This window comes from Hemiscyllium ocellatum, chromosome 21 (assembly GCF_020745735.1).
Source record: "Hemiscyllium ocellatum isolate sHemOce1 chromosome 21, sHemOce1.pat.X.cur, whole genome shotgun sequence".
NCBI lineage: Eukaryota > Metazoa > Chordata > Chondrichthyes > Orectolobiformes > Hemiscylliidae > Hemiscyllium > Hemiscyllium ocellatum.
Window position 1 is genome coordinate 57,383,941 of NC_083421.1, and position 20,626 is coordinate 57,404,566.

General features: G+C 45.9%; 1 protein-coding gene across 1 annotated transcript in view; it reads left to right on the plus strand.

The window, feature by feature from the left end:
* The window catches only part of dnm1a (dynamin 1a), a 217,303-nt gene that overhangs the window by 70,420 nt on the left and 126,257 nt on the right, over positions 1 to 20,626 (plus strand). Inside the window, exons 3-5 of the mRNA XM_060841532.1 lie at positions 16,518 to 16,667; positions 18,144 to 18,347; positions 20,364 to 20,462. Of these exons, the coding sequence (XP_060697515.1) occupies positions 16,518 to 16,667; positions 18,144 to 18,347; positions 20,364 to 20,462 (453 nt within the window). The remainder of the gene's footprint in view (positions 1 to 16,517; positions 16,668 to 18,143; positions 18,348 to 20,363; positions 20,463 to 20,626) is intronic.

Genomic DNA, 20,626 nt, shown 5'->3' on the forward strand with positions numbered 1-20,626 from the left:
TGAGCACTTGGCTCATCATAACATTACAAGGCTACAGGCCAAGTAAATGGGATTAGGCTAAAGGTGAGGTGTTTCTCACGTGTTGGTACAGGCTCGATGGGCTGAAGGGTTTCTTCTGTGCTGTATGGTTCCATGAGTTTGACCTGAGGGTCAGCAAGTCTCAGCTGAGGTTACAAAGGTAGTAGGATATGGAAGATATAAACTGTAGGGAAATAGATAGTGACATCTTGCAAAATGTCCAGATTACAGAGGAGGAAGTGCTGGATGTCTTGAAATGGGTAAAGGTGGATAAATCCCCAAGACCTGATTAGGTGGACCTGAGAACTCTGTGGGAAGCTAGAGAAGTGATTGCTGAGCCTCTTGCTGAGATATTTTTATCATCGATAGTTGCAGGTGAGGTGCCGGAAGACTGGAGGTTGCAAATGTGGTGCCACTGCTTAAGAAGGGCGATAAAGACAAGCCAGGGAACTATAGACCGGTGAGCCTCACCTCAGTGGTGGGCAAGTTGTTGGAGGGAATCCTGAGGGACAGGATGTACATGTATTTGGAAAGGCAAGGACTGATTAGGGATAGTCAACGCTTTGTGCATGGGAAATCATATCTCACAAACTTGATTGAGTTTTTTGAAGAAGTAACAAAGAAGATTGATGAGGGCAGAGTGGGAGACATGATCTATATGGACTTCAATAAGGCATTTGACAAGGTTCCCCATGGGAGCCTGATTAGCAAGGTTAGATCTCATGGAATACAGGGAGAACTAGCCATTTGGATACAGATCTGGCTCATAGGTAGAAGACAGAGGGTGGTGGTGGAGGGTTGTTTTTCAGACCGGAGGTCTGTGACCAGTGGAGTGCCACAAGGATTGGTGCTGGGTCCTCTACTTTTTGTCATTTACATAAATGATTTGGATGCGAGCATAAGAGGTACAGTAAGTAAGTTTGCAGATGACACCTAAATTGGAGGTGTAGTGGATGGCGAAGAGGATTATCTCAGATTACAACAGGATCTGGACCAGATGGGCCAATGGGCTGAGAAGTGGCAGATGGGGTTTAATTCAGATAAATGCGAAGTGCTGCATTTTGGGAAAGTAAATCTTAGCAGGACTTATACACTTAATGGTAAGGTCCTATGGAGTGTTGCTGAACAAAGAGACCTTGGAATGCAGGTTCATAGCTCCTTGAAAGTGGAATCACAGGTAGATAGGATAGCAAAGAAGGTGTTTGGTATGCTTTCCTTTATTGGTCAGAGTATTGAGTACAGGAGTTGGGAGGTCATGTTGTGGCTGTACAGGACATTGGTTAGGCCACTGTTGGAATGTTGCATGCAATTCTGGTCTCCTTCCTATCGGAAAGATGTTGTGAAACTTGAAAGGGTTGAGAAAAGATTTACAAGGATGTTGCCAGGGTTGGAGGATTTGAGCTACAGGGAGAGGCTGAACAGGCTAGTGCTGTTTTCCCTGGAGCGTCGGAGGCTGAGGGGTGACCTTATAGAGGTTTACAAAATTATGAGGGGCATGGATAGGGTGAATAGGCAAAGTCTTTTCCCTGGAGTCGGGGAGTCCAGAACTAGAGGTCATAGGTTTAGGGTGAGAGGGGAAAGATATAAAAGAGACCTAAGGGGCAACTTTTTCACACAGAGGGTGGTACCTGTATGGAATGAGCTGCCAGAGGAAGTGGTGAAGGCTGGTACAATTGCAACATTTAAGAGGCATCTGGATGGCTATATGAATAGGAAGGGTTTGGAGGGATATGGGCCGTGTGCTGGCAGGTGGGACTAGATTGGGTTGGGATATCTGGTCGGCATGGACAGGTTGAACTGAAGATCTGTTTCCATGCTGTGTTTATGACTCTATGTTTCAGGCAGTGGCAGAAATTAAACCCACACAGTCAGAGTCGTAAATCAGCTGCCCAGCTCACCTGACCCCAAGGCAAATGGCCCTGAGAGGCAGGAGGGCTACATCGGCCTCTGAGATACTGGAGTAATTGAAGTAAAGACAGGGAAAGGTGGAAAACACTTGGGTTTGAAGATGAAAGCATAAGCCAGCATTTGCCATGATCAGAGAAAGCTGCTATTTCAGTAAATGTGTCACGTGGAGGTGATGGCCTAGTGGTGTTATTGCTGGACTATTAGTCTGGAGACCCAGGTAGTGATAAGGCAACTTGGGTTCAAATCCTGCTACAGTAGATGGTTCAATTTGAATTGCAGTTATGAATGTAATGATGACCATTGCTAATTGTTGGGGGAAAAACCCATCTGGTTTGCTAATGTCCTGCAGGGAAGGAAATCAGCCATCCTTACCTGGTCTGGCCTACCTGTAATAATTTCTTTTTATTCTTCATTCATTCTCAGGATGAGGGCACTGCTGGCCAGTATTTATTGCTCATCCCTAGTTGCCCAGAGGGCAGTTAAGAGACACCAGATGACTGCGGGTCTAAAGTTAAATGTAGGCCAGACCAGGTAACGGTGGCAGTTCCCTTCTCTGAAGGAACATTAGTGAACCAGATGAGTTTTTCAATCATTGTCAATGGATTTATGGACAGTGGTTGTCTCTCAGTTACCCCTTGTGCAATTAAGGATGGGCACTAAATGCTGGGCCAGCCCAGTGAGCCCAGTGATGTCCAAATCTTGTGAAAGAATAATAAATAAGTGCATAGCCAGGAAAGGAGGGTTAAAAAAACACGGAGCGAGAGTTTCCACATGGCTAACTGTTCCGAGCAGAAGCAGATATTCAGTGGAGCAGCCTGGACGTCAAGCGGGAGTGCAAAGCCAGCTGCCAATAAACTGAGCCTGTTGTGAGGTACAGTTAATCCAACCTTACATCAAAATTGATGCGATTTCTTAGTCATCGGCTCCATTCAGTCAAATGGAGCTGTCTCTGTTTGTGCTGTGCCTGCTGCTGTCTGTTATTGTGAGGGGTCTGGAGGGACACAGATAGGCTAAATGGCCTTATGTCGTGTGTCCTGAATGTTCTGTGGTTTCTGTGAGGAAGTTACACAAATCGACAATGTCGATTAATCAATCTCGGAATGTTTATTTTTTGTGTGGGACATTGTCCCACTGAGTTTCTCCCTCCTGGTCCTCTCCAGCCTCTACTGATTATAGCCACCCTCTTGCTATGATTTCTTTTACCCCAGAGATGGTATATCGAGGATTGTCTCTTTTGGGTGGAACAGAGTGTTGTGAGCCAGAGGGAGGGGTGGGAAAATGGGTCTGTATTTTGATTGGGTGTATACTTTTTAGATCTATAGAATTATGTGCATCCATATATTAAGCCAAAAAAAATTGCATCTTTCCTGAAAGAGCCACACAGCCAACACACAGGAATGTTTTTCTTTCTAAAATAAAATGAGCAGCACAATTAAAGTTTTTCTGTGAGTGGATGCGAGTCCAGTTTTATTATAAAAAGACCCTTTTTTCCCTGTTAGTTTTGGCATGGATGTAATCCATTAAGCTTCCATTCATGCATTGGCAGCCATATTGGAAAAGTGCAGGATGAACTCCACCTACTGGGCCCAACGGGGGGTGCATCCCAATCTTTGTATCACCAACAGAGTGAATGTCAGTGTTGCTAAAATGCTGCTTCTCTCTCTAAGGTCGAATTGCTTCCTCAGTGCTGAACGCTTGATTAGTTTGGCGCACTCTTTGTGGTCCTAATCCACGAGTATGAAATTATTTCTGATGCTAAGGAGCAGGGTTTACTCTGTGCCATTTGGAAAGCTGTGACAGAACTGCTGACAGTGCAGAAACACTAGCCATTGAGACACGCACACACACACGCACACACAAACAACAGAGGAGCCTTTTCCAGGGTGCAGACACTACCCTTTTGTGCTTCATGGTGCAGAAGAGAACGGAGCTCTCAATCTCCCAGTACAGCTGTGCTGTGGGCCTTTTGACATGGCGGTCTCTGGAGGACTTTTTCCTGAACACACTCTGCCATTTTATTCTGATGATTGAACCCTATGCATTGGGGAGCGAGCTGTCTGTGCAGTGATGACCTCTTTGTATGTATTGATTTGAGATAACTGAGACGACACTCAGTCCTGAAGAAAGCAGTGATTTTCTTCCCCTGAGAGAATGGGCAAAAACGCTGGATGTGATTCAAATTCCAAATCAAGATTGGGTCTCCAAACTTTCCACACGGCTGCCCTTAATTCACCCCTAACAGCAACAGCTTCACAGCACTGGAGGCTGCTGGGTAGGAAATTCCTCTGGCTGTGGAACAGAAAAATTCTAGGCCTGATCCCTCCTTCAACAGCTAACCTGGGCTCACACATCCTGCCTTATTTCGAGGAGAAGCATTGCTCATCTTATTAGAAAAAGACTTGAATTTACATAGCACCTTTTTTCACAAATGCAGCACGTCCCAAAATGCTTCACCACTGATAATATCGTCTAGCTGTTTTAAAATTCATTCACAGAATGAGGGGGTCACTGGCTGGGCCAGCATTTATTGCCCAGCTCTAATTGCCCAGAGGGCAGTTAAGCGTCACCCACATTGCTGTGGGTCTGGAGTCACACGTAGGTCAGACCGGGTAAGGACAGGAGTTTCCTTCCCGAAAGGACATTGGTGAACCAGACAGGTTTATTCTGATGTTTGAGAATGGATTCATCATCATCGTTAGACTCGTAATTCCATTTTCGAAATTGAATTGAAGTTTCACCATCTGCCATGGCAGGATTTGAACTCGGGTCACCAGGGCATTACCTGGGTCTCTGGATTAAAAGTCCCGTGCCTCCTTGTCAAGTGAATATTTCCACTGGGGGAAGAATGTCGATGTAAAGGTGACTATTTAAAAATCAGGCCTCACTCATTTTGAAATAACTCCACAAAGGCTGGTATCCCATCACTAAGTCACACTTTATTTACACACAGAGTCATAGAGGTCTACAGCATGGAAACTGGCCCTTCAGCCCAACTTGTGAATGCTGCCCAGTTTTCACATTTAATCTAGTCCCATTTGCCCTCGTTTGGTCCACATCCCTCCTTACCTGTCACATCCATGTACCTGTCCAAATGCTTCTTCAATGACAAAATTGTACTTGCCTCCACCACTACCTCTGGCCACCAACTCCAGTATTTGCCTGAAAATATTCCCTCTCTGGACCCTTTTGTATCTCTTCCCTCTTACCTTAAACCTGTGCCCTCTAGTTTGAGACTCCCCGACCCTGGGGAAACAGCGTTGGCTATCTACGTTATCTATGCTTCTCATGGTTTTCTTAACCTATATAAGGTCACCCCTCAGTCCCCAAGCTCCAGAGGAAAGAGTCCCAGCCTATCCAGCCTCTCTTCATAACTCAAACCTTCCAGTTCAGGTAGCAGCTTAGTAAATCCTTCATGTACTCTTTCTACTTTAATAATATCCTTTCTATTAATTGGGTGACCAGAACTGCACACAGTACTCCAAATGTACCTTACCAATGTCCTGTGCAGCTGCAACATGACATCCCAACTCCTATGTTCTAACCACTGAAGGCAAGCATACCAAATGCCTTCTTCACTATCCTAGGCGAAAGTGAGGACTGCAAATGCTGGAGATTAGAGTCGAGAGTGTAGTGCTGGAACAGCACAGCCGGTCAGGCAGCATCCGAAGAGCAGGAAAATCGATGTTTTGGGCACTATCCTGTCTACCTGTGACTCCACTTTCAAGGAGCTATGAACCTGCAGTCCAAGGTCTCTTTGTTCAGCAACACTCCCCAGGCCCTACCATTAAGTGTATAATTCCTGCCATGATTCACCTTACCAACATGCGAAATCTCACGTAAATCTAAATTAAACTCCATCTGCCACTCCTCGGCCTATTCACTCACCTGATCAAGGTCGCATCGTACTCTGGGAAGATCTCCTTTACTGGCCACTACGCCTCCAATTTCGGTGTCACCTGCAAACTTACTAAGCTATATTCACATCCAGATGATTTATATAAATGTCTGGAAAAGCAGTGGACCCCACACCGATCCTCGTGGCATGCTGCTGGTCACAGGCCTCCAATCTGAAAAAAAACGCCACCACCACCCTCTGTCTCCTGCCTCCTTTTGTATGCACCTGGCTAGCTCCCCCTGGATTCCATGTAATCTAACTTTACTAACCAGTCTGCCATGTGAGACCTTATTGAATGTGTTGCTGAGGTCCATGTGGACAACCCCTACCACTCTGCCCTCATCAACCTTCTTTATCACCTCTTCAAAAAACCTCAGTCAAGTTAGTGAGACATGATTTCCCATGCACAAAGCCATTAACCATCCCTAATCAGTCCTCACCTTTCCAAATGTGTGTAATTACTGTCTCTCAGAATCCCTCTCGCAACATACCCACCACTAACCTCAGGCTCACGGATCTGTAGTTCCCTGGCATTTCCTTCCCGCCCTTCTTAAGTAGTGGCACCGGGTTAGCCAACCTCCAGTCTTCTGGCACTTCACCTGTGGCTAGCGATGAGAGAGACCCAGCAATCTCTTCCCTGGCTTCCCACAAAGGTTTTGGAAACGGATCGGTCCCAGGGGATTTATCTACCTTTACGCGTTTCAAGACATCCAGCACTTCCTCTTCTGTAATATGGACACTATTCAAGACATCACCATTTATTTCCCCAAGTTCCTTCGCGTCCATGTCCTCCTCCACAGTAAATACTGGCACAAAATATTCTGCTCCCACCTTTGCTCACCCTGAAGTTGTTATGATGTTGGTTCCTATCAGTTGGCCACGGTCCACATGTGTGTTGTATATGATCTTGAGTTTATTAAAAAAAATGTCCGTTCAGTCCCATTGGGTGGGTCTGTTTAACACCTTCCCCCCAGTCAGTGAGGCTGAGATGAGGAGACCGTATGTGGAGGGTTGTGACTGTGAAACTATCCTGACCCTTTCCTCACATGAAGGGGTTGATCTGTATCACACCCACTCCCCCACAACACTGGGTCCTTCAGGACTTCTGTTTTTCTCCCCTGTTGCCATGGAAGCAATTACGTCAGACGTTATTCACAGCAGAGGATTTGATGTACCTTTTGCAAGTTAACTGTGAGTTGTATCCTGAGACCAGCCTGTCAGTTTAGACCTAAAGCAACAGCAACACTGCATGTTCTCCATGAGAACAGGATAGGGCACTGTGATGGGGTTTGGACATCACTGCAAACCACTGAGACTTCATCTGTTGGGAAGGAATTTTCACAGCATTCATGTTTCAAACCCACTTCACACACCAGGTTAGTGACAACAGGAGCTTTTCCTGGATGTGTGTGTGGGAAGTGTTATACAATGGACACCTTTACCTTCTGCCTGTTTGCTGATGTAGATGTACAGTCAAACAGAAACCCCGCACTGCACCACTTTTAAGGTCAGCTCACGTGAACTAATGCCTGCCGAGTATTTGAGCTTGTGTCTTCTGCTTACCGAGTCGGATTGTTTCTTGAGAGAAACAGAGAGAGAGAGAGAGAGAAAAACAGGGCCCTAACTTGGCTGTGTGTAATCTACCACATGTGTAGCTCCTCAGTGTTAGACACCCTCCCCAGACAACTCGTCCCAGATTTGTCACATGTAATCGTCCACCTTTAATCCCTTCTTCCAATTCCCTGCCCATTCCTGTGTGTGTGTGTGTGTGCCTGTGCCTATGGGTGTGTGCCTGTGTGTGTGTGTGTCTGTGTGTGTATGTGTGTCTGTATGTGTGTGTCTGTGTGTGTGTGCGCCTGTGTCTGTGGGTGTGTGTCTGTCAGTGTCTGTGTGTGTGTGTGTGTGTGTGTGTCTGTGTCTGTGTGTGTGTGCCTGTGTGTGTGTGTCTGTGTATATGTGTCTGTGTGTGTATCTGTGTGTGTGTCTGTGTGTGTATCTGTGTGTCTGCGTGTGTGTGTCTGCGTGTGTGTGTCTGCGTGTGTGTGTATCTGTGTGTGTGCCTGTGTGTGTGTGTCTGTCTGTCTGTGTGTGTGTGTTTGTGTGTGTGTATCGGTGTGTATCTGTGTGTGTATATGTGTGTCTGTGTGAGTGTGTCTTTGTGTGTGTCTGTGTATGCATGTGTCTGTGTATGTGTGTGTGCCTGTGTGTGTGTCTGTGTGTGTTTCTGTGTGTGTCTCTGTGTGTGTCTATGTGTGTGTCTGTGTGTGTGTATCTGTGTGAGTGTGTGTGTGCGTGTGTGTCTTTGTGAATGTGTGTGTGTCTGTGTGTGTGTCTGTGTGTGTGTGTCTGTGTGAGTGTGTGTATCTGTGTGTGTCTGTGTGTGTGTGTGTGTCTGTGTGCGTGTATCTGTGTGTGTGTCTGTGTGTGTGTGTCTGTGTATGTGTGTATATGTGTGTGTGTCTGTGTGTGTCTGTGTATGTGTGTGTGTATGTGTGTGTATGTCTGTGTGTGTGTCTGTGTGCATCTGTGTATGTGTGTGTGTGTCTGTGTATGTGTGTGTGTCTGTGTGTCTGTGTCTGTATGTCTGTGTGTGTGTGTCTGTGTATGTTTGTGTGTGATAGTAGGGAAACAGGCCCTTCGGCCCAACAAGTCCACTCTGACCTGCCGAAGAGTAACCCACCCAGACCCACTCCCCTACGCAATATTCACCCCTGACTAATGACCTAACACTGTGGGCAATTTAGCATGGCCGGTTCACCTGACCTGCACATCTTTGTGACTGGGGGGGGGCAGAAAACTCACACAGACACAGGGAGAATGTGCAAACTCCACACAGACAGTCACCCAAACTGGGACCTGGGTCCCTAGCGCTGTGAGGCAGCAGTGCTAACCATCAAGCCATTGTGCCACCCCTCTCTTCAACACTTTAAAGTCTATGTTAAGAATAAAGAACAAAGAACAAAGAAAATTTATTGCCCTGGAACAGGCCCTTCGGCCCTCCAAGCCTGAGCCGATCCAAATCCACTGTCTTAACCTATTGCCCAATTCCTACGCATCTGTATCCCTCTGCTCCCCATCTACTCATGTACCTGTCCAGATGCATCTTACCGTGCCTGCCTCTACTACCTCTGCTGGCAACGTGTTCCAGGCACCTACCACCCTCTGTGTAAAGTACTCGTCATGTGTCTCCCCCTTAAACATTCCACGTCTCAAATTGAAAGTGTGACCTCTCGTTATTGAATCCGTCACCCTGGGAAAAAGCTTATCCCCATCCACCCTGTGTATACCCTTCATGATTTTGTAAACCTCAATCAGATCCTCCCAAATCTCCTTTTTTCTAATGAAAACAATCCTAACCTAGTCACCTTCCATACCAGGCAACATCCTCATAAACCTTCTCTGCACCCTCTCCAAAGCGACCGGAACTGTACACAGTATTCTAAATGCAGCCAAACTAATGTCTTGTTCAATGTTAACATGACCTGCCAGCTCTTACACTCAATACCCCGTCCAAAGAAGGCAAGCATGCTATATGCCTTCTTGACCACTCTATCCACCTGTGCAGCCACCTTCAGGGTACAATGGACCTGAACTCCCTTCCGCTCATCAACTGTTGTTTGTGATGTACATAAATGATCTGGAAGAGGACACTGTTGGTATGATTAGCAAGTTTGCAGATGACACGAAGATTGGTGGAGTAGCAGAAAACATAGGGGGCTGTCGAAGAATACAGGAGAATATAGATAGACTGGAGAGTGGCAGATTGAGTTCAATCCAGACAAATGTGAGGTGATGCATTTTGGGAAGTCTAATTTATATAGCACCCTTAAGGTCTTCACAGGAACACTATTGTTCAAAGAAATGACACCAATAAAATAAATGCATTCACATAGCTTTGTTCATTACCCCAGGATGTCCTAAAGTACTTCACAGTCAGTCAACTACTCTTCACAGTCAACACAGGCATAATATGAACATAGAGGTGTATGCACATCAAATGTCCACAGGTAGCTCTCTGATAATGAGCAGAGAAACTGTTTATCCCTCAGCCTTGGCCTGACGGGGAGTCTGCCATGCTCCTCTTTGGAGTGGTGCCCTGGGCTGTTTAACATTTACCTGAGATGGCTGTCAGTCCCTTGGTGAAACATCTCACCCAAAAGATGGTTCTTTCTAAAAATGCTGCACTCCCTCAGGTACTGCACTGGGATGTCCACTTGGATTCTCAGTGGGTAGAGTGGAACCAGAACTTGCGATCTTTCAGATAAGGTAAGACCATAAGACACAGGAACAGAAGTTAGGCCACTTGGTCTGCACTGCCATTCAATCATGACTGATAAGTTTCTCAACCCCATTTTCCTGCCTGCTCACATCAATCCCCTTGACAATCACGAACCTATCTATTTCTGTCTTAAATTTACTCAATGACCTGGCCTCCCCAGCCTTCTGCGGCAACAAATTCCATAGATTCCCCACTCTCTGGCTGAAGATGTTTTTCCTTATCTCCGTTCTAAAAGGTCTTCCTTTTACTCTAAGGCTGAGTCCTCAGGTTCTAGTCTCTCCTGTTAAAGGAAACATCTTCCAAAAGTTTACTCTATCGAGGCCTGTCAATAGTCTATAAGTTTCAATTCGAGCTGAAAATGTGTCGCTGGAAAAGTGCAGCAGGTCAGGCAGCATCCAAGGAATAGGAGATTCGATGTTTCGGGCATGAGCCCTTCATCAGGCTTATGCCCGAAACGTTGCTTCTCCTGCTCCTTGGATGCTGCCTGACGTGCTGCGCTTTTCCAGCAACACATTTTCAGCTCTGATCTCCAGCATCTGCAGACCTCACTCTCTCCTCGAAGTTTCAATTAGATCCCACCTTATCCTCCTAAATTCTATTGAGCATAGACCTAGAGTCCTCAAACACTCCTCAAATGTTAAGTCTTTCCTTTCTGGGATCATGCTCATGAACCTTCTCTGAACCCGCTCTGGGACCAATACGTCCTTGCTGAGGTATGGGGCCCAAAATTGCTCACAATACTCTAACTCTACTTGGGCAGCACGGTGGCACAGTGGTTAGCACTGCTGCCTCACAGCGCCAGAGACCTGGGTTCAATTCCCGCCTCAGGCGACTGACTGTGTGGAGTTTGCACATTCTCCCCGTGTCTGCGTGGGTTTCCTCCGGGTGCTCCGGTTTCCTCCCACAGTCCAAAGATGTGCGGGTCAGGTGAATTGGCCATGCTAAATTGCCCGTAGTGTTAGGTAAGGGGTATATGTAGGGGTATGGGTGGGTTGCGCTTCGGCGGGTCGGTGCGGACTTGTTGGGCCGAAGGGCCTGTTTCCACATTGTAAGTAATCTAATCTAATGCAGTCTGACCAGAGCTTTATAAAGCCTCAGAAGTACCTCCTTGCTATTATATTCTAGTTCTGTGGAAATAAATGTCAACATTATATTTGATTTCATAGCTACCGACTCACCCTGCCAGTTAGACTTCAGAGAAGTTAACCTGCAGTTCTTTGCTTTAAGTTAAGATGCAGCCACATTGCTGTGGGAGTCACTCATAGACCAGACTGGGTGAGATCAGCAGATTTCCTTCCCTAAGGGACCAGCGTGAACTAGATTTTTTTCTACAACAATCAGATAATTTCCTGGCCCCTATTACTGATACTAGCTTTCTGTTCCATATACAGTTAATGAACTAAATCTGAATTCTCCCACTGCCAAGGGGAGATTTGAATCGTTTTCTCTGGATTTCAGATCCAGTTTCCATCCTTCCATTTCTAACCCTCACAGTGACTGGAATTTTCCATCTCTATAATCTCCAGACCACAGTTTTTCCACCCATCCATGTTAATGTGCAGAAAAGCAGAATATACAAGGCAGCAATGTGGAAAATTCAAATCGATAACTCATCAGTGACTGAGCTGTGAGTCAGAGATGAACTGGAGCCAAAACCAGGGTCGAATTCCAGGATAAATTCTGGGAATTGGAAACATACGGAATTCTCTCCATTTGGGCTTCATTGCTTCATCAGCCATCACCGTTACCAGTCAAGACCCGCTCTGGTCGTTTCTCTGCTCTGTATTAATCTGTGGTTTCTACAAGGCTTGGAAACCTGACTTCTGTTTCCATAGCAACACCTGCTACTCCTGCAGAGCTAGATCTATCCTGTTGTGAATCTTTGTACCTGCGTCTTTCTAGTTCTTGAGTTCAGTCAGATATCTACCTCCAAATGGTGGGAAGCTGCCCCTTCTGCCTGGCTTTGAGTTTCAAGGTGCTATTTTCAGTTGTTGGTCCAGGAAGGTTCCCCACTCTTTCTCCTTCCCCAGCACTTGCCCCTTCTTTTTCCCTGTGTCTGTGTGTGTTTCTTCTGGGTACTCTGGTTTCCTCCCACAGACCAAAAACGTGCAGGTTAGGTGGATTGGCCATGCTAGCTTGCTGCAGGCTATGGTTGGTTAGCCACAGGAACTGCAAGTTAGTGGGGGTCCCGGTGCGATACTCTTCGTAGATGTTCATAGAATCCCGACAGTATGGAAACAGGCCATTTGGCCCAACAAGTTTGAGGATACAAATGCTACAGGAAGGACAGAAAGGGAGGCAAGGTGGGGGGGAGGGGGTGGGAGTGGCATTTTTGATAAGGGATAACCTTACTGCTGTACTTAGGAAGGATATTCCCGGAAATGCTTCCGGAGAAGTTATTTGGGTGGAAATGAGAAATAAGAAAGGGATGATCACCTTATTGGGATTGTATTATAGACCCCTAATAGTCAGAGGGAAATTGAGAAACAAATTTGTAAGGAGATCTCAGCTGTCTGTAAGAATAATAGGGTGGTTATGGTAGAGGATTTTAACTTTCCAAACATAGATTGGGACTGCCATAGTGTTAAGGGTTTAGATGGAGAGGAATTTGTTAAGTGTGTGTAGAAGAAAATTTTCTGATTCAGTGTGTGGATGTACCTACTAGAGAAGGTGCAAAACTTGACCTACTTATTTAGATTAGATTCCCTACAGTGTGGAAACAGGACCTTTGGCCCAACAAGTCCACACTGACCCTCCAAACGGCAGCCCACCCAGACTCATTCCCCTACATTTACTGCTGCGCCTAACACTATGGGCAATTTAGCATGGCCAGTTCACCTAACCTGCACATCTTTGACCTGTGGGAGGAAACCCACACAGACACAGGGAGAATGTGTAAACTCCACACAGACAGTTACCCAAGGCGGGAATTGAACCCGGGTCCCTGGTGTTGTGAGGTAGCAGTGCTAACCACTGAGCTACCGTGCTGCCCATAAGCTCTTGGGAAATAAGGCAGGGCAGGTGACTGAGTTGTCAGTGGAGGAGGACTTTGGGGCCAGCGACCATAATTCTATTAGATTTAAAATAGTGATGGAAAAGGATAGACCAGATCTAAAAGTTGAAGTTCTAAATTGGAGGAAGGCCAATTGTGACGGTATTAGGCAAGAACTTTCAAAAGCTGATTGGAGGCAGATGTTCGCAGGTAAAGGGACAGTTGGAAAATGGGAAGCTTTCAGAAATGAGATAATGAGAGCCCAGAGAAAGTATATTCCTGTCAGGGTGAAAGGAAAGGCTGGTAGGTATAGGGAATGCTGGATGACGAAAGAAATTGAGGGTTTGGTTAAGAAAAAGAAGAAAGCATATGTCAGGTATAGACAGGATAGATCGAGTGAATCCTTAGAAGAGTATAAAGGAAGTAGGAGTATAATTAAGAGAGAAATCAGGAGGGCAAAACAGGGACATGAGATAGCTTTGGCAAATAGAGTTAAGGAGAATCCAAAGGGGTTTTACAAATATATTAAGGACAAAAGGGTAACCAGGGAGAGAAGAGGGCCCCTCAAAGATCAGCAAGGCGGCCTTTGTGTGGAGCCACAGAAAATGGGGGAGATACTAAATGAATATTTTGCATCAGTATTTACTGTGGAAAAGGACAAATAAGATATAGAATGTAGTGAAACAGATGGTGACATCTTGAAAAATGTCCATATTGCAGGGGAGGAAGTGCTGGATGTCTTGAAACGCATAAAAGTGGATAAATCCCCAGGGTCTGATCAGGTGTACTCTAGAACTCAGTGGGAAGTAAGGGAAGTGATTGCTGGGCCCCTTACTAAGATATTTGTATCATTGATAGTCACAGGTGAGATGTCGGAAGACTGGAGGTTGGCTAATGTGGTGCCACTGTTTAAGATGGGCGGTAAAGACAAGCCAGGGAACTATAGACCAGTGAGCCTGACCTTGGTGGTGGGCAAGTTGTTGGAGGGAATCCTGAGGGACAGAGTGTGCATGTATTTGAAAAAGCAAGGACTGATTAAGGATTATCAACGTGACTTTGTGTGTGGGAAATCATGTCTCACAAACTTGATTGAGTTTTTTGAAGAAGTAACAAAGAGAATTGATGAGGGCAGAGCAGTAGATGTGATCTATATGGACTTCAGTAAGGCGTTCGACAAGATTCCCCATGGGAAACTGGTGAGCAAAGTTAGATCTCATGGAATACAGGAAGAACTAGCCATTTCAATACAGGACTGGCTCAAAGGTAGAAGACAGAGGGTGGTGGTGGAGGGTTGTTTTTCAGACTGGAGGCATGTGACCAGTGGAGTGCCACAAGGATCGGTGCTGGGACCTCTACTTTTTGTTTTTTATATAAATGATTTGGATGCGAGCATAAGAAGTACAGTTAGTAAGTTTGCAGATGACACCAACATTTAAGGTGTAGTGGACAGCGGAGAAGGTTACATCAGACTACAATAGGATCTTGATCAAATGGGCCAATGGGCTGAGAAATGGCAGATGGAGATTAATTTAGATAAATGCAAGGTGCTGCATTTTAGGAAAGTAAACCTTAGTAGGACTTATACACTTAATGGTAAGGTCCTTGGGAGTGTTGCTGAACAAAGAGACCTTGGGGTGCAGGTTCATAGCTCCTTGAAAGTGGAGTCGCAGGTAGATAGGATAGTGAAGAAGGCGTTTGTATGCTTTCCTTTATTGGTCAGAATATTGAGAACAGAAGTCGGGAGGTCACGTTGCGGCTGCACAGGACATTGGTTAGGCCACTGTTGGAATATTGCGTGCAATTCTGGTCTCCTTGCTATTGGAAAGATGTTGTGAAATTTGAAAGGTTTGTGTGAAATTGTTGTGAAATTTAGGGCGGCATGGTGGCACAGTGGTTAGCACTGCTGCCCCACAGCACCAGAGACCCGGGTTCAATTCCCGACTCAGGCGACTGACTGTGTGGAGTTTGCACATTCTCCCCGTGTCTGCGTGGGTTTCCTCCGGGTGCTCCAGTTTCCTCCCACAGTCCAAAGATGTGCAGGTCAGGTGAATTGACCGTGCTAAATTGCCCATAGTGTTAGGTGTAGGGGTATGGGTGGGTTGCGCTTCAGCGGGTCGGTGTGGACTTGTTGGGCTGAAGGGCCTGTTTCCACACTGTAAGTAATCTAATCTAATCAAAAAAAGAGGTTTACAATGATGTTGCCATAGATGGAGGATTTGAGCTACAGGGAGAGGCTGAATAGGCTGGGGCTGTTTTCCCTGGAGCGTCGGAGGCTGAGGGGTCACCTTATAGTGGTTTATAAAATCATGAGGTGCATGGACAGGATAAATAGACAAAGTATTTTTCCTGGGATGGGGGAGTCCAGAACTAGAGGGCATAGGTTTAGGGTGAGAGGGGAAAGACATAAAAGGGACCACTTTTTCACGCAGAAAGTGGTACGTGTATGGAATGAGCTGCCAGAGGATGTGATGGAGGCTGGTACAATTGTAACATTTAAGAGGCATCTGGAAGGATATGGGCCGGGTGCTGTCAGGTGGGATGAGATTGGGTTGGGATATCTGGGATAGCATGGACAAGTTGGACCAAAGGGTCTGTTTCCATGCTGTACATCTCTATGACTCTAAGTTCACACTGACCCTTCGAAGAGTAACCCGCCCAGACCTAATTATTCTACATTTCCCCCTGACTAATGTACCTAACCTAGGCATCCCTGAATACAATGGGCAACTTAACTGCACAATTTTGGATTAGTGGGAGGAAACCCACACAGACTCAGGGCAAATGTAGCAAACTCCACACAGACAGTCAGCAAGGCAAGGATTGAACCCAGGTCCCTGGCGCTGTGAGGCAGCAGTGCTAACCACTGAGCCACTGTGCCACACCAAAGGAACATTGCTACACTGTGGTGGTTAATGTAGCAGATCGCAGAGGATGGTTTCGATCCATTGACCTCTGAGTTGTGGACCCAGCACCCTCCTGCTGCACCACTCTGCTCGCTTCAGAGAGTTGGTGCAGACTCTATGGGCTGAGCAGTGTCTTTGTGCACTGTCGGATTCCGTATGGTTTAACAACACTTCTTGAATAAATAACACCTTGAAGATTAGTAAAACATAACCTTGTGCTTTTAATACTAATGCAAGGTCTCTCCCCACTGTGCCCTGCCAACCCTTTACCCAACCATCCCCAGGTTATAGATGGCACACACTCACTGCCAGCTCTCAGGTGGGCAATGGGAAAGGTTGTGGATGCTGCCATTTTCCCCTGAGGGAGTGGCAGTATTTGTGGGGGGTTTGGGAGGGGGGAGCTGTTGAAAATCAAAGGGGGTCTCTCGGTGAAATAGAAGCGGAAACACGAGATTTTCCATCCGGACATGTTCTGCTACTCTGTCGTTCAGACACTTTGATTTCTATTTTTGATTCCTGCAGAGTACGCAGAATTTCTACACTGCAAAGGGAAGAAGTTCACAGACTTTGACGAAGTTCGGAAGGAGATCGAGGACGAAACGGACAGGGTGACCGGCAGCAACAAGGGCATCTCATCGATTCCAATTAACCTGCGAGTCTACTCCCCCAATGGTGAGAATTGGGAAGGACAGCTCTCGTCTTGTATAACGCGGTTTGGACCAGAAAGGGTTAACTGACGCCACGAGATAAGCTGCACCCATCAGGATGCAAAGGGGCCCACCAGCTCCCATAACGTCGGAACATACAGGCTAGCAGCAGGAGGAGGCCATTTGGCCTTTTGAGTCTGCTTTGCCATTCAGTATGACCATGGTTGACAAGTAGGAAGCTAGAAGACCACAGCGAGCCAGGCAGCATCAGAGGTGGAGATGTTCGGGTGTAATCCATCTTCAGGTCTGAAACATTGACTTCTCTACCTCCTGATGCTGCCTGGCTTGCTGTGTTCTTCCAGCCTCCTGATTGTTTACCTTGGATTCCAGCATCCGCAGTTTATTGTCTGTGTTCCATTTGATCATGGCTGACCATTGAGCTCAATACCCCAATCTCACCCTCTCCACGTATCCCTTTAGCCACAAGGACAATATTTACCTTCTTCTGGAAAACACATAATGTTTTGGCCTGAACTACTTGCCCTGGTATTGAATTCCACACGCTCATCGCCCTTATTGTTTTTTGCATTAAGGGGGTGCAGCTAAAGTAATGATGTACTCATTCTTAAACTGAGCCTAACTTCTCAAGAGAGGCTATCTTGGATGTAATATAACTCTTCTGTCGTGGTGTCCTTCCTGATGTGGTAACAGAACCCTAGACTAATACTGACATGAAGGATTAGTGTCAACAAACCTATCCACTGGACGGCACAGTGGCTCAGTGGATAGCACTGCTTCCTCACAGTACTAGGGACCCGAGTTCAATTCCAGCCTCGGGTGACTGTCTGTGTGGAATTTGCACATTCTCCCCATGTTTGCATAGGTTTCCTCTGGGTGCTCCAGTTTCCTCCCACAGTCCAAAGATGTGCAGGTCAAGTGAATTGGCCATAGTGTTAGGCCCATTAGTCAGAGGGGAAACAGGTTTGGGTGGTTTATCCTCTGAGAGGGTTGGTGTGGACTTGTTGGGCCGAAGGGCCTGTTTCCACACTGTAGGGAATCTAATCAAGATATTGCAGATCATACTCAATATTAACCCAGTCATGGTCCTGAAATCTGTAATAAACTCCTCAAAATATAGCACCATAATTCAGAGAATGCAAGTAATTAAATGTGGTGTTAAACTTAATTGACATAATCCTATGCAGCACTTCAACCTTTCTTAATTTAGTTCCCTCCCTCTCTTCCTAACCTTCACTCCCTCAGACAGGCGGTGCTCGTAAATTGTAATTTTAGTTAGAAACACAGGTGATTTGGTGGTGGTTTTTCTTAAAAAAAAAGCATTCCAAATACAAAAGTTTTAAAAGAACTTTTATCCTGTTCCATGTTTTGCCAAAATATAAATGTGCCCCTTACTGTCAAGTTTCAATGAATTGATTCCTCATTCTAAAAGTCTAGACAACACAAAGATGTGAATTAACGGCATTGTCTGCTCTCTCCTCAGTTCTTAACTTGACCTTGATTGACCTCCCTGGAATGACCAAGATAGCGGTGGGTGACCAACCCCCTGACATTGAGTTCCAGATCCGAGACATGCTCCTGCAGTTTGTCACCAAGGAGAACTGCCTGATCTTAGCAGTGTCTCCTGCCAACTCCGACCTGGCCAACTCTGACGCCCTGAAGATAGCCAAAGAGGTTGATCCCCAAGGTATGGTGCCATCTCTCGCTGGTAATTTGATAAGGTTTGTGGTCCAGTACCCAGGATGGAATTGGAAACAGCACTGCTGCTCCACCACCATCCGTACGACCTGGACACAATTTTCACGTTTTGCTACAGGGTCCGCAGTCACTGCTTCTACTCTGGGGTTTGATTTGTGGCAGCTTTAGAACATAGAACATTACAGCGCAGTACAGGCCCTTCGGCCCTCGATGTTGTGTCGACCTGTCATACCAATCTGAAACCCATCTAACCTACACTATTCCATGTATGTCCATATGCTTGTCCAATTATGACTTAAATGTACTTAAAGTTGGCAAATCTACTACCGATTCTTAGGTACTGTTTTGGGTCCATTTATTCCTTTCGATGTTACTGCAAACCTGTGGTTGACCGGGCCGGTAATCCCGACTTCAATGATGGCAATGTTACACAGATTTTGAGCTTCTCTGAGTTTCTGGGATCAGAGTATTCTCTGTGATCAACTCCAGTCCATGGTTTCTTATTTTACCGGAATGATATCTCGATTCCGAGGATAAAGCTACAGGAGGTTACACAAACCAAGATTTTATTGCCTGGATATTGGGATGTAAGGGAGTGATTGTCATATGAGTAGTAGTTGAGGACTCTAGATTTGTACTTGATGGAGTTTAGAGGATCGATGGAGGATCTCAATGAAATGTATATTGGACATGGATAGAGTGGGCATCGAAAAGATGTTTCCATCAGTGTAGAGACGTGGACCCAAGCCTCAGACAGAAGGAATGGTTCTTTAGAACTGAGATGTGGAGAAATTTCTTCAGCCAGAGGGTGGTGGAGCTCATTGCCGTGGTAGGTGTGGAGGGCAAGTCATTGAGTGTATTTAAGGCAGAGATACAGAGGAACCCTGATTATCTGGCGTTCAATTATCCAAATATCAGATTATCTGGCAAGATCGTAAATTCCTGATGCTCAGCTAAACTATGTTATCCGGCATTCGATTAACCGAGCAAAAAACTCCCCGCCCGTGTCCTTCGGATAATCAAGGTTCCTCTGTAGATAGTTTCTTGTTGAGTGTAGGGATCAAGGGTTACGGGGAGGAGGCAGGAGAATGGGATTGAGAAACATGTCAGCCATGATCGAGTGGCAGAGCAGACCTGATGGGGTGAATGGCCTCATTCTGCTCCTGTATTTTATTGTCTTGTGATTTGATCAAATTATGCAAGATACCAACAAAAAAAAACGAAAAATTTCGGGGACAGCTATATTTTTTGCTTCATGAGATGTGTGCAGGTCCAGCATTTGTATGTTCATCTCTAATTGCCCTTTGAACTTGCTCAGCCATTTCAGAGGGCAGTTAGGAGTTATTGGTGTGGGGCTGGAGTCCTGTCTAGGCCAGGTAAGGATGGCAGACTTCCTTGCCTAAAGGGAATTAGTGAACTAGATGGGTCTTTAGAACAATCAATGGGAGGTTCATGGTTACCATTACTGAGACGAGCTTTGTGTTTCAAATTCATGAATTGAATTCAGATTTCATCTGTTGCTATAATGGGACTTTAAACCATATTCCCCTAAATCTTTAGCCTGTGTCTCTGGATAAGTAGTCCAGTGACAGACCTACTACACCACTATCTCTCCCTGACTCAGAGCCAGGAAATTAGGTGTATTTTATTAAATCGTGTCCAGGTTTGCGGTCTTACAGGAATCACACTGGCACACAGAGTGACCAATTCGCTAAAATAATCAATGGCCGTTGATGTGGAATATTGTAAGTGCATCCTTTGTCACCTGTTCTCCCAGACTTAAAAAAAATAGGCCTCAGCCCATCCCTGACCTCTCCAGGTGCTCTTCTATAACTTCGCCACCAGGAGGTGTCTTGCCTCTATGGGGCCCAGCCCCCACCCCTAAGGGGCCCTGCTTCGCTTCTCTGGGGCTCAGTGCTGTCCCAATGGGGCCCAGTGCCCCCACCCCCCCAAAGTACACCAGTGGTTTTTGCCTGAAAAGTGATTTTTTTTTGCTATGTTCCAGGTCTGCGTACAATTGGGGTCATTACTAAACTGGATTTGATGGATGAAGGGACAGATGCCCGTGATATCTTGGAAAACAAACTGTTACCCCTTAGACGAGGTAAATTCCAAAGGACTATGTTCTGGTTTCAGTTTCTCCCAGCATTGGTGTTGTGATTTTGATACTTACAGAAACAAAACTAAATGTTTCCAGAACTGTTGCTAGAGTTGTGTCACAGTTGGTAAGTTAGTACACTTTTAAGAGACATGCAATGTCAGTACACC